Source organism: Myotis daubentonii, chromosome 11, assembly GCF_963259705.1.
Source record: "Myotis daubentonii chromosome 11, mMyoDau2.1, whole genome shotgun sequence".
NCBI classification, from domain to species: domain Eukaryota; kingdom Metazoa; phylum Chordata; class Mammalia; order Chiroptera; family Vespertilionidae; genus Myotis; species Myotis daubentonii.
In genome coordinates, this window is record NC_081850.1 from 38,594,822 (window position 1) to 38,608,953 (window position 14,132).

The following is a 14,132-nucleotide window of genomic DNA, read 5'->3' on the forward strand; positions in this document are numbered from 1 at the left end:
AGAGAACAATTTTAAAGACCCACTTAGTGCTCAAAGCAACTGTGCAGCACATGGGTGCCTCCCAGTAAACCCTCTCCCAGTAAGCCCTCGTGCCCACGTCCCAACTTAGAAACCTTCTGTTAATTTATCATGGCTCTCTGGAGAGGAGGAATGCCCCATTCACTGGACAGAGGGAATGCAGAGCACCAGGCATGCCAGACATTCCACGGCTAAAAACGGGGGCCGGGGGTGGTATTTCACGGTTAGCGTTCCTGGGCCACGAATGCTGAAACCCGTGAGATGTGAAGCTATTCCACCCTCCAGTTTCCAAAATTTCCTCTAGATTTTCCCAGGAGGATCCCGCCGTCTCCCATTCTGGGGAGAAGTAGTTAAAATTAAGGCCAGCCCTGCAGGACTGCCATGCCAGATGCGGAGAGGCTGTCCCCAGAAATAAGCTGGCTCCCACCGCGGCTGGGCGGGGCCGCGCGCCTCCTGGAAGGCCAGCCCCAGGGCAAGGGATCTGGTCCCAAACTTTGAAATCTTGCGCGGAGGCACTGCATCCCGACCTCTCCTTTCCCAGCCACTCCTGGCGAGCCTTTCAAAAAAAAAAAAAAAAAAAAAAGTGTGCAGTTGTCTCCTCCCCGCCCAGCCCTATCCTCGCCCAGGACCAGCTGTGCGGCGGGGACGCGGTCAGACCCGCGGCTGCAGCAGACCAAGCTGCGCTCTCCATTTAGGCACCTTCAGCTTTCCGCCCGGCGCTGGGAGCACTTTGCAAAGTTGAGCAGCTATTAAGCGCACGCTTGGCCTTTCGACTTCTCCCGCCCCGGTCCCAGGCGCCCCCGCCTCCCACGCTCCCTTCCCCTGGGAGCAGCTCGTCCCAGCGGCTGGCAGCTTACACCACTCTCGGGTCCTCCGCCCCGAAGCGCGACCATGCTATTAAGGGGCATCCTGCTGGCAGTGCAAGGTAAGGCCTGGACCCGGTGTGTGCGTGTTTGGGGGAGCGGGTGGAGGGGGGCGATGCAGGGGACGCTCTCGTGACCCGCTCCCTCTCCTGCTGCTCCAGTGGCCGGGCTCGCTGCCCTGGGCTGAGCCATCCAAGGGCGCCTCCTGATACTTCTCCGCAGCGGCTCTCTCGCTCCCCAAGCCAAGCCTGGGGTGGTGATCCTGCGCGCAATGGAAGCGCCGGTGTGGGAGAACTGTAGTGCATCCCCTCACCTGCCCCCTCCTGCACGCCTTCCTCTCACTTCCACCAAGTAGTTTCCCAGGGGCGCCCAGAGTTGGTGCCAAGGCTCCCCGAACTGAAACTCGCTTTTGTGCCCGCAGCCCTGCAGCTTGTCCGTGCCTTGGACCTGCCCGCTGGGTCCTGCGCCTTCGAAGAGAACACCTGTGGCTTTGACTCCGTGCTTGCGTTCCGGCCGTGGATTTTAAATGAGGAAGGTAAGGAGACTCGGTGCACCGGGGCCCGAGGTGAACTTGCCCTGCTGGTTGGCTCTTTCACGTGGGAAATGCTATCTTGGGGTTAAATCCCCTTGGAAGGAAAAGTATGCGTCATGGATCCTCCTTCCAAACCTCAGCTGTGCTGCCTAGATGGCCACGGAAGAGATGGGGGAGGAGCGGGGTGTCCTTTGTTTACCTGGCCTGGGGTAGAAGCTCTGAGGTTTTGCCCCTCCCCCCAGCACTCCATAATGGAAGGGAGACAGGGGCATGGCTGATGACTGTCCCCCACTGCCGGTCATCCTCTCTGTCCTGTGGACACCTTTGCGAGTGGCGGAAGGCAGATGGGGCCTTCTCTTCCCACCCTGCAGGAGGGGTTCCATAATTCTGTGATGAGACTTCTGTGTTTTGCTGCATGATATCATCATCATATTCCTGTTGTATTTATAATCCAGCACTTGGCAAAAGAGGAAACCAAGTCCATGACCTTGTGCCTGAGGCCACTCAGCTGGTGGGTGTGTTGGTCGTGGTCTCACCACTACATACCACTTGGGTTCTAGTGACAGAGTTTAAATGTGGGGTCTTCAGAGGTATCTCCTTACCCTTCATTTAGTAAAAATAAGTAGTTCTCTGGTGCCCAAAGCGGGCACCGGGAGTCCCTTCTCCTTTCCTCTCTGGCTCACTGTGTCACCCCCTTTAGAGGATTGATGCCCCAGGCCATGGGGACTGGGAAAGAGCCTTCTTTAACACACACTGCAGCATAAAGGAGGCCAGTTTACCGCCTTCCCCTTTCCAAATGTCCTCAGGCCTCCAATCACCCAACCTGGAGAAGGGTGGAGCCCAGAAGCTCTGGTTAGGACATAGGAACTGTCAATCACAGTTTATTCTGCCCCAGGCTTCTATTTGGGGCTTTGCATTAGCTTCTCTGACACTCACAGGTGGGTGATGTTAAGCCCCATTTTCACCAAGGGAATCTCAGTCTTCGAATATTTAAATGGTTGGTCCAGTCACATGGCATTGGCCAGATCTGACCTGTCTAATGAGGGGGGGAACTCACTCAGTAGAGCCACTTGCATGACCCTAAGAGTGAAACCCTTCAATATTGTGCCCTAGGCACTTCTCTAGTCCTGGCCCTGAGAAAAGGAAATGAACATCACCCCTTCATCCAGGAGCCTCAGTCCCAGAGCCCCCACCCCCAGTCCTCTGGCAGGATGGTGGCCCCCTCACAGCAGGCTGCTGCCTGGGTCAGTGGCATGCCACAGCCTGCCCAACTCCACCGCCTCCCAGGCCCACAGGAAGTGCTCTCCGCTGAGCTGGCACCTCTGCACAGTGGCAGTTAAACCGTGCAAACAGGAAGATGCTTATAGGAAAAGGTGATTAAGGTTTAATAGTATAATGAAGGTACTGTTGCTTTCCTGTTTCCTTTCTTTCTAACTTCTAGCGGCCACTGCTTTCTGGCTCAGTCCTAGGACTTCTGGTTTGGCTGGGGAAATGAATTCATTTGCCTTCGAGCACTAGGTGGGCAGGTTAGGCTTCCGTCGTTACATATGGGGTTTTTCAAAGACCAGAACTTGGACATAACAGTCCACTCCAGATAGGCAAAGAGTTCATTGTGTGCCGGCTGCTGTGGCTGCCTGCTGAGAAGCCATCGCTAAGAATTTCTGTTATAAACCCATTTCTAGATTGGTAACTTAAAGATAATAAAATCGCCCTGGGCTGAAATTTGGCAAGCGGTTCACAAGTTTCTCTGCAAATTTCCTTCATCTGGTTGCAAAAACCCTTTGAAACTGATTCCATCTGTGCATTTGTATCCACCAAAGAAAAGTTGTAGGTCTCAGAAACTTTCGCCCACAGTGTTTGGCACACAAATGGCATATCTATATGTCCTTAGTCCATAGATTAATTTACAACGGAAAGAACAATGCTAAAGGCCAGTGAAGGGAGAAATTGGAATTTCATCACAGGAGATTCAAATCTGGGTTGATTGTCTTAAAATATCTTCCCAGCTGCCCAAAATTATATTGGAGATCCAACCCTTTAGTTTATTTCAAGTATTAGTTCTCTACACATCTCTGGTTACAATTCCGACGTCTCTAGTTCATGGCCGTTTTGAAATATGCTTGTTCTCCACTGGACACAGGATGGGCGAGTTTGGCAGGGCAGTGTGCTGGCTTGTGTTGTGTACCACCATGGGGGGCACCCCAGGGACAGGGTGTGACACCAGTCCTGGGGCCCAGTCCCTGCAGTCTAGCCTCCTCTACTTTCTACTTTTGCCAATGGTGGCCTTGGTGGGTGTTTTGTTTTTGTTTTTGTTTTTAAATTTTCCTCTACGTTTTTTTGTAGAATTTTTTTTATCTTCCCTAACTTGTCAAGGCAAGTGAGATTATGTCAGACTCAAATTTGAACTGGTTTCTATGTTTTAGTTTTGAATTAAATCCAGGAAAGAAGAGATCTATTTTATCCTATAAAAATCTTTATTCATTCACTCCTTTACATAGTGGTCCTCAGCTGAAATCCAAACCATTGGTTCCATTTCCACGTCAGCCATTCGCCGGAGGATTCTTAGAGAACAGAAAGTTGACCTTTCATCCAAAGAGTCACAATTCAAATTAGTCATCAGGTGGATGTTGGCTTCGCTCTGAGGTTTGGATATTTTGGCTTAGTATCTTTAACCTAACACCCTCAGAGGAACTGAGGGAGGGGGAGGGGTAAAATCCAAATCCAGGCACTGCTTTTTAATTGGAAGTTTCAAAAGCAAAGCCACCCAAGTAGGGAAAGGCAGATACTGAAATGTGTCAGGTTAAGAGAAGGTAGAAAAATGAAATTCAAAGCATTTTTTGTAGGGAAAGCATTTTTTCTATAGCAGTGGGGGTCAGGAGTCGAGAAATTGCCTAATCCAGGAAGAGCAAGTGCTGATATCCAGGCAGCTAGAGGTTTGGTATAACAAGGGGTGGGGGTGTGACCATGGCAGAGGTGCCCAAATCCCTTTGTGAGCACATGCGTGCATCTCTTTCTGACACCTCCTTTCTTCACCCAAACCCCTTCCTTCTATCTTGAGGATACTTCCAGTCACTTGGCCATTTGAGTTTCAGTTCTGCACGCAGTCATGTGCCAGTTATTATAAATAGTGATAATCTGCCTGATATTTCTTGAAGCCCAGTTAGAGCCAAAAGTCTGGCAAGGGACCCAGGGGCCTTCCTGGAACAGGAGGAACAGTCCTCCCTTCCTGTGGATTACAGCTCTTTTCCTGACCCTGGGGGGCCCACTCTGCATCTCACCCTAAAATCAGGGGTTCACAAGGTAGTTCCTGCCCCCTGGGCCTGCTTGAACCTGCATCTCCCCTGCTTATGGGTCTCCTGGTGCCCTCTAAGCAGAAACACAACCCCCCGTTGTGTTGAGACCGAGAGCAGCCCACATTCAGGGTGTCCCTTGGATGTCTCTCAGAGAGACAGACGGTCAATGCAATAGTATCACCCGGCATTCCCGGGCCGCCCTGGCTATGCTGCTGTCAGGTTGAGTGTGGCTGTTGTGCACTGTGCCTGAGCATGGCATTGGATCTGCTCTGGCTCTGCAAGGGCTCCTAGATCCCAGTGGTGGGCCTTGGAGATCATCCAGTGCAATGTCTTATTTTACAGAGGAGCACACTGGGCCCAGACAGGCTCCCAGTCATGGTCACGGCCCAGGCAATGGCAGCCTCTCATTTCCTCTGTTCTTCATCAGTTCTTCCCTTCAGTATCACTGCCTCATCCCAGTCTCCGCTGGGTCCTGGGCCCTGGAGCTTTGTGTTAATTATAGCAGTTTGGAAACTCTTCATAAGAGATATAGTTACAGTTCATACATATGATAGAACACAGGTTCCAAAGATATGGGCCTACCAGAGTCACGCAACACTACACTCTTGGTCATACAGTGCATTTATTCACTCTTCCGGATGTGTGGGGTATCCCACCTGTCGGCAATCTTCAGCATATAGAAAAGGGTTTGGCATGTAGTAGATGCTCAGTAAAGATTTATTGAGTGAATTAATTTGCTGAATGAGTAAATGAAGTATTGGATGATTAAAAGGTCCTTATGCATGTTCATTTGTGCTCTTGGTTCATTCTGTACCTTCAATGGTAATTCCTTATCATGAAAAACAATGTAAGCCTAGTGGTTAGTATAACCTCTAAGCTAGACAGCTTGAATCCAGGCTTTGCCCTTTCATAATGTGTGGCCTTGAACAAGTTACATATCCTTTCTGTGTCAGTTTCCTCAGCTGTAAAATGGAGATAATAAAAGCGCCTATCTCGTAAGATTGTTGTGAAGATTGAATACATTAATACATGTAATACATAGTGAGCACTTTAGACATGTAACCTGTTATTATTCTTACTCCACTATTACTAGATTTGTATTTTATCAATCATGATTTCTTCTAATCCGAACAGCTTTCCAACACAGCTTCTGAGAAGCTACGGAGAGTCTCATTTTCTTTTGATTATAGTTTTGCCATTTGCTCTTCATTCCAACCAGAGGAAGAACATTCCTTTTCTTATTTGCCTCTATTTTTAGTGCCCACAAGCCTCTCAGGCCATCTAACTTTTGTATGTCTGAATGAGGTATGGAGATAAAGTATTAGAACCAAGTTCACTGGTTGATAGTCTCTCCAAATGACTTACGAGTAACACCTTTTCTCCGTAAATTCTTGGTTTGGGTCAGGAGTCCTTTGCATCCGGCCCCATCACTCTCCCACCCTAGGCTGCTCTTCCCTACGTATCCATCCACAGAGCTGGTGCCTCAGCATCAATCATGCTCCATGGTCAATGGTGCTGGTGCCTTCTATGATATGCCTCGCCAAACTCATCTCTCATCTCCTAAGCTCTTTGGCAGGTCCCTAGCCCTTGGCCTCCCTGTCAGTCAGTCTAGGGCAGTGGTCGGCAAACTGTGGCTCTCGAGCCACATGTGGCTCTTTGGCCTCTTGACTGTAGCTCTTCCACAAAATACCACATGCGGGCACGCATGTATAGTGCTATTGAAACTTCGTGGCCCATGCACAGAAGTCAGTATTTTGTGGAAGAGCCACACTCAAGGGGCCAAAGAGCCGCATGTGTCTCGCGAGCCGCAGTTTGCTGACCACTGGTCCAGGGTCTTGAGTTCTCTTGCCTGAACCCTCCACTTGGGATTTAAACTGCCTGGACTAGTCATATCTGCCTGCTCCGCTTTGCCTGACTGACTTCTCTGGCCATAGGTTCTGTCTGGTCAAACTCCCTCTTATCAAGGCCAACACCCAGTCTGGGTTCCTCACTGCTTGAGTTAGAGTTGCTCAATGGGAAGCCACCAGCTCCTGGTCTGATCCCCAACAAGGTGCCTGGGGATTTTTAGGAGGTTCCCTTTCTCATAATTGCAGAAGTCAGCACAATGTATGGGGAGGAAAATATAATTTCTTGTCATAGGACTTTCTGTCTTCATTGCCATTTTCAGTCTCTTAGCCTGCAGTTAGCATGTTTTGTGAGTCGCCTCTTGGGCTACAGTACTCTTAAAAGGTCTCAGAATCTCTTTGGTAGGTCACCCAGCAGTGGTCCCACTTTTCTTACAAACAATATTTGATCTTTAAGAATTTTGAGTGAAATCCGGTTTTGTTCAGAAGGGATGGATGTCTCAAAAAGTAGGGCCAGCAGGTGGTGGAACATGTTTTGGGCATCTTGGCTGGTCAACCCTGATTTTCATATCTGCCAGTTTTCCCACTGCAGATAGGAGATAGTGCTTAACACAGAAAAACATATTACAAGTGATAAATGATAAGGTTACTTAAGGGCAAGAAACTTTCACAGTACATCAGAAATGTCTATTATATCCATTAGGCCATACCTAAGTAAGCAAAGCATAATGTCATACTTAATGTCAGCGAAGCATTCCCGACCAAAACTAAAAATTTATAAATAAAATCTTATACCTATGCATTAGGCTAGTGGTACTTAACTTTGACTGGACATTAAAAACACCTAAGTAGTTTTTTTAAAAGAGTCACATCCAGGCCCTCCACCAAGAGATTCTGATTTATTTGGCTCAAAGTGGGGCCAGACTTGGCATTGTTCACAAAAAAAAGCAAACACAATAAATAAACTCCTTAGGTTTTTTCCAATGTATAGCCAGGGTTGAGGACAGTGCCTTAGAATGACGGCCAACTCCCCACCCTTCCAGAAGTAAGAAAGAAGCAATGCCCTCTTGTCAAGGGGTTGTTAAAAATACCTTGATAATTATCAGTTACCCTCAGGGTAAAGTGCAAAATGCCTAGCTTGGCACTCCAGACGCTTCAAGATTTGCCCCAAATTACATTTCTACTCTGCCCTCTCATTAATTCCTAATGTGCAATTCACTCAACACACCCTTGACTTTAAGGCCTCCTTGCTCTAGTTGCATTGTTTTCCACACCTGTATTATTCTGCTCCCTCTTAGCCTATTTAAATCCTATTCATACTTTAAGATCCAGCTCTTTGTTGAAGCATTCCCTGAGTTGCCCAAGTCAATGAACCTCTCCCTTCCCTTACTTCTCTGCCTTCCCTTGTCTCTCTTCATTCCACTTTCCACCTTGTAAACCTTATTGGTGTCTCCTATCAGAGTCCCCCTCAACCCCTTTACCTCATCAGAGTGTTGCCTCTTTCAGAATAGGAACCACATCCTCCCACTGCACCTGACAAACAATATGTGGTATCAACAAACACTTTGGATTTAATCAATGTCTAAAGCTCTTGAAAAGCCTTGACATTTTTTCCCTGTAGTGAAAGAGGTTGTGTTTCATAATCCTTCCTACCATAGGACTTCAAAGATTTTGGAGGCTAATGTTGTAATTCCTGGATATAATGCTGAAGCAGTATTTCAGCTTGTCTCACCAATATGTGGTCTGTCATACCATGGACAAATAGCCCTTGGGTTATTTAGCTGTGAGGCTTGCCTGAGTCCCTTGATCCTCTGCCATCACAAACAGTCACAAAGCAACCTCGAGAGTGACACTGCTTGATCTGAAAAGGCATTTTTGGCATAAGACTATTTACACTGTGAACTAGCTTTTGAGAGCTGTTAGTTTCCAAGAGCTCGAGTGTGAGGCTTCAGTGGTACCCACCTTGATGGGTAAAAGCCAGTAGAGATATTTGTCTGGTCCTAAGAGAATCTCTTGCACACTGATGTGACTGATGCAGAGACCAATGGATTGGGTTTGTGATTGAGTGAGGTCTGCCAGAATATGTACTTTCTCTACTTTGTGAAAAAGTTATTTGTGTTTTTGGGTATTCTGAGGCTAAGAATAAGATGATAAAGCAAAGCAAGTAGTACCATGTCATAACTTCCCAGCATCCAGAATGAATCACATCTTTACAGAAAAAGCTCCTACTATTCAGTCTATCAACAAGCATTTGAGCCCCGGCTATCCATCAGGCACTAGATTAGTAGTTGAAGTGAATAGAGAACAGGAAGTACAGAGGTGGTCATGGTCCCTGTCTTTGGTGGCAGCAGAAGACCAATAGGAGGAAACACAAATCTGTAATTATGGTGGGAGCACATGGAACTGTATGCTACTCAAAGATCTTCACAGCAAACAGCATCAGTTGGCTGTTCCAGCAGAAAAAGGAGTTTATGGGAAGGGCGCCCTTTAGCTTTCCGAATCAATAGGAAGTCTAGAGAGATATACATTGGGCAATAATAAAGAGATGCAAAGTGTAGGCAAGATCCTACTGGAGGAACCATTTGTGTGACTTTGCCGCTGGACATTTGTCACTGAACTGCTGGACCTCCTGTTCATGATCCTGCAGACAATGAGTAGTATGTGGCCTGCTATCCAGACCAGCAGCTGTGAGGAGGGTCGATGTGAGGGGGATGGGATTGGCACTAGGAGGCTAGTTAGGGGACTACCCAGTGAGAGATGATGATTTAAAACAGGACAGATGAAATAGGAGGGGTGAAAAGGAGGGAGTAAATAAAACACCAAAAGGGAACTAAATTGACAGGATTTAGTGACTGATTAGGTGGGAGCAACGAGTCAGTGAGTGGAGAGTGACTCCCAAATTTTTAATTTGAGTACCTGTTTGTTGCATGGTACCAAAAGTTGAGAAAATGTCAAATTTCTGTTATAGGAATAGTTCATAATGAGAAGTGTGAAGTGAAATCTAATGAGATAGTTACACAATAGCTTCCTACGCAGCCAGAGTCTGTGATCCATAGGTAGCCTTTCATGGTACCTGCCACATACATTTATTATCATTTGTTAGAGTAGAAGATGTGTCCAGTTCTGAGTTGCCTGGGAAACATCCAGGTGGAGGTGTCCAGCAGGCCTTTGATATAAGAATCTGAAGGTCAAATACAGTCGGGGTGGGACTATGGCTGCAGGAATCTTCAGCATAAAGATAGTGGTTGAAATTTTGAGCAGAGATAAGATCACCCAAGATGAATGTATAAAGTGATAATAGCAGGAGGTTGAGGGCAGAGCCTTAAACTCATGTTTAAGGATTAAGCAGAAGATGGGAATGGTGAAATGAGAGAAACAGAAGGAACCAGACTTGTATGGGGAGAATTAGGGAAGTGCAGGGCCACTGCCCGAAAGCATTAGGAGTTTCAGAAGTAGGACGTGATCCATAGGATGCAGAGCAACAGAGAGATGGGCACAGTGAGCGTTGTTGGTTGGAAATGAATGAGTGAAGTTTCAGTGGAATGATGAGGGCAAATGTAGACAGTTGGCAAGGAATTCCCAGCAAAGAAGTTTGGATGTTCTCCCTTAGAGAGAGGTTCAACCATATCTACAAAGAAACATGAGAAGAAGGATTTTTGTTTTTATTTTGTTTTGCTTTGCTTTAAAAAAAAATTAAATTCTTTATTGTTGAAAGTATTTCATACTAGTATGTATCCTTTTCCCCCCATTGACCTCTCCCCACCCACTCCCGCCCCCCAGCACATACCATCGCCCTCCTACTGTCTGTGTCCATTGGTCATGCTTATATGCATGCATACAAGTCCTTTGGTTGATCTCTTACCACCCTCCCCCCTTGCATTGCTTTTTAAGAAGGGGAGACTTGAGCTTGTTTATGAAGTGAGAGGAAGGGACCTGTAAAGAAAGAAGACTTAGTAGAGAAGGGGGCTGCCTCACTCACTCTGTCTTAGACCCAATTTCCACACTGACAATTCAGAAACCCCTAGAATATGCAAATTTCTTTGGCCCACATAACCCAAGAGCCCTGTCCAAACTGGTTCAATAAAACTTGAGTGTCATACAGGTGGCCAAGAGACATATGAAAAAAATGCTCAGAGTCACTGGCCATCAGAGAGATGCAAATTAAAATGACAATGAGATATCACTTCACACCTGTAAGAATGGCTACTATCAACAAATCAACAAATGACAAGTGCTGGTGAGGATGTGGAGAAAAGAGAACCCTAGTACACTGCTGGTGAGACTGCGGCCTGGTGCAGCCATTATGGAAAACAGTATGAAATGTCCTTAAAAAATTAAATATGGTCCTGCCATTGGACCCAGGGTATCCATTTCTAGGAATATATCCTAAGAAACCCGAAACACCAATCAGAAAGAATGTATACATCCCTATGTTCATAGCAGCACAATTTATAATAGCTAAGATCTGGAAACTGCCCAAGTGCACATCAGTAGATGAGTGGATAAAAAAGTTGTGGTACATTTATACTATGGAATAGTATGCAGCAGTAAAATAGAAGGGCCTCTTACCTTTTGAGACAGCATGGAGTGACCTGGAGAGTATTATGCTATGTGAAATAAGCCAGTCAGAGAAAGACAAGTATCACATAATCTCACTCATATGTGGAATCTAATGAACAAAATAAACTGTTGAACAAAGATAGATCCAGAGACATAGAAGCATGGAACAGACTGTGGAATCTCAGAGGGAAGGCAGGAGAGGGTGGGTGGGTGGGAAGTGGTCAACCAAAGATCTTGTATGCATATATGCATAACCCATGGACACGGACAATAGGGTGGTGAAGGCCTGGGTGGGAGGCAGGGGCAGGCTAGAAGGGGTCAATGGAGGGGAAAAATAACACTTGAGTGTCAACCTCAAAATGTGCAAAATTTTATTTTTGCTATAAATGCAGAAGATGTGGGAGATTGGGCTGAATATGTGGTGATTATGATACATCCTGGAACATAGTTATTAAAAAATCTCTATAAGCTCTAGGAGAATGCTTGGGGTATAAGGAAATTTTAATAGCATAGCATATTCCATTTAGGTTATAAGGAAATTTTAATAGCATAACATATTCCATTTCTGTTATAGAAATAGTTCCCAATGAGAAATGTGAAGTGAAATCTAATGAAATAGTAGCATAATAACTTCCTACGCAGCCAGGGTCTGTGAACCACAGGTAGCATTTTTTTTTAAAAATGTTTTTATTGATTTCAGAGAAGAAAGGAGAAGGAGAGATAGGAACATCAATGATGCCCCCTACTAAGGATTGAGCCTGCAATCCGGGCATGTGTCCTTGACTGGAATCGAACCTGGAACCCTTCAGTCCTCAGGCCCATGCTCTATCTACTGAGCCAAACCAGCCAGGGCCACAGGTAGCATTTTATGGTACCTGCCACTGTGCTTATTATCATCATGTCTAACCTTCACAGTGGTCCTGGAGGTGGTTATTCTCAGCATTTTACAGATGAGGAAGGATGAGACACAGAGATGAAGGTAACATGCTCAAGGCAACACGGAGTCAGGGTTTCTACCCAAGCCCACCTGACTTCAAAGACTTGAGCTGCACTTGGCCGTACACTCCCTCCTATCAGTGAGTAGGACAACCCTTTTGTTACTTCCAGAGGTCAACACCAAGGAAGACAGACCTGCAAGATTTATGCCACTGTAGGGTTAGTGGGAACCAGCTGCCAAATATTTGATGTCCCAACATTCCAGCTCCTTCCCTGAGTTCTAGGCCTCGGCTGCAACTAGTGTGCCTCCATGCGGCGCTGAGCCTTGGTAATCAAACAGGCATCAAGCACAGACAGGGCAACGTCATTTTACTTATTTTTTTTCCATAATAGATTAAAGTTTACTCTTGGAAACATTTGAAGGAGTCTCTTCTCAGTCCTCAGCGTAATTTTGGCAGAGAACTTCAGGGAAAATTTACAGTTTGACCTAGCATACTTTGGCAGTCCTAAGGAATACTCCTAAACTTCGAATTCATCCATTCTTACTGTGAACGAGTTAAAAGAGAACTGAGATAAATGTGTTTTTGCAAGCTGGTTGCCCTACTAGACAAGCATTGCGGTACTTCTTTATTGTTACTCTTAACAGAATGGCAATATTGCTATACAGCAAAGAGATATATAACTTAGCTCGATGCCAGGAGGCATTTCCAGTCCTTATTTGAAAAACTTTTGCCTGACTGCCAAGGAGAGCTGAAGTGTTATTTGGGGCCAGGCTTATAACGAAGATGACTTTAATATGCTTTAACTTCACTAGAAAACTGCCTTCTTTGCCTACCAGTATTTTCTGACTAAGACCGTTTAATCTGAAACTATAACTTAAGGACTTTTTTTTTTTTAAAGCTTCTACAGATTGCTTCTATTTTGTGACTTTATTAAAAATGGGTAATAGGCTGTTGGGGAATTTTCTTTTTAAGTCTGCATTGACCCTGAATTGGCCAATTTAACAATATAAGCTTTATGGAAACTCTGGTTTTCCATTACAAATTTTGAAAATCTGGAATTAGCCTCTGAATGATATCATTGTTTTTGCAAACTTTCCCACAAATTCTGATGAAGAAAATGTGAGTTGAACATGGGTGCCTTTTTGTTATTTTTTAAAGAATCAACATGCAAGAGCAGACTCCTTTTGAACTCACATTTAACACTTAGAAATAACTGGGGGAAAAACACCCCAATATATTCTGGGTTTATAGTATTAGCCCTACAGATTTCCATCTTGTTGTCAACATAAAAACTCAACAAACTACCTACACATAGTTCTCTACTAAATATTATCTAATAAAGGAGAACTGATGTCAGAGATGACTCATTCTTAATCTTGGGCTTGTGGACTGGGACTTATCTGCTTTCCATGCACAGATGCTTTAAAGAGTATTGAATTCAAAAGGAAATTCTGTTAAATGAAGAACACAAATCTCAAGTTTTTAGATCATCCCTCACTTAAGGAACATACCAATAATTACCAACAATGTCCTGCTCAAGTTTCATCCAAGTGGCCTTGTAGCTTGTCAAGTAGGCTGTTTAGCCATTTTTGAGAGAGGAGGAGCGTGGCTGTTTTGTGTAACAATTGAAACAGCTGAAATGCTGAGAAATTTCTCTGTCCCTCTGCATATCCCTCAAACCTTGCCTCTCTGCAACTCAGCTACTCACAGCAAAAACTGTTCGAAGACGCAAAGGGTGCAAAATGGTTTATATTTTTAATTAACTCCATTTATTCCTCATTTTGATCATCAGGAAGTCATTTGTACTTTCTTGACTATATTCCTGTCATAAAATAAGTTTGGAGACATTTATGAGCGATCTCTTGCTGAGCATAATATTAGTCTAGTAGTCTAAGAATTCTTAGAAAATGTAACAGGTCTTGGAAAAACATAATATTCACCATCATTCTCTCTAAATGGGCAGTGAATTACGGTCATGCACCAAAGATGCTGCGTTTGAGACTCATGATTTAAGAACTTTTCCTTGGAAATATTTGATAAAAGGAAAAGGCTGCAGTGGGAAAGGTTTCCATCGCCTTTTATTC

General features: G+C 45.3%; 1 protein-coding gene across 2 annotated transcripts in view; it reads left to right on the forward strand.

Annotated features, from left to right (window-relative positions):
- Nucleotides 1-491: 491 nt before the first annotated feature.
- The window catches only part of MAMDC2 (MAM domain containing 2), a 131,866-nt gene continuing 118,225 nt past the window's right edge, over nt 492-14,132 (forward strand). Inside the window, exons 1-2 of one of the 2 annotated variants that reach the window (XR_009447616.1) lie at nt 492-943; nt 1,303-1,416. Coding sequence is in view for 1 of the 2 variants with exons in the window: in XM_059656873.1 (XP_059512856.1) it covers nt 910-943; nt 1,303-1,416 (148 nt within the window). In the remaining variant the exon portion in view is untranslated. The remainder of the gene's footprint in view (nt 944-1,302; nt 1,417-14,132) is intronic. The other variant, XM_059656873.1, reaches the window with a different exon arrangement.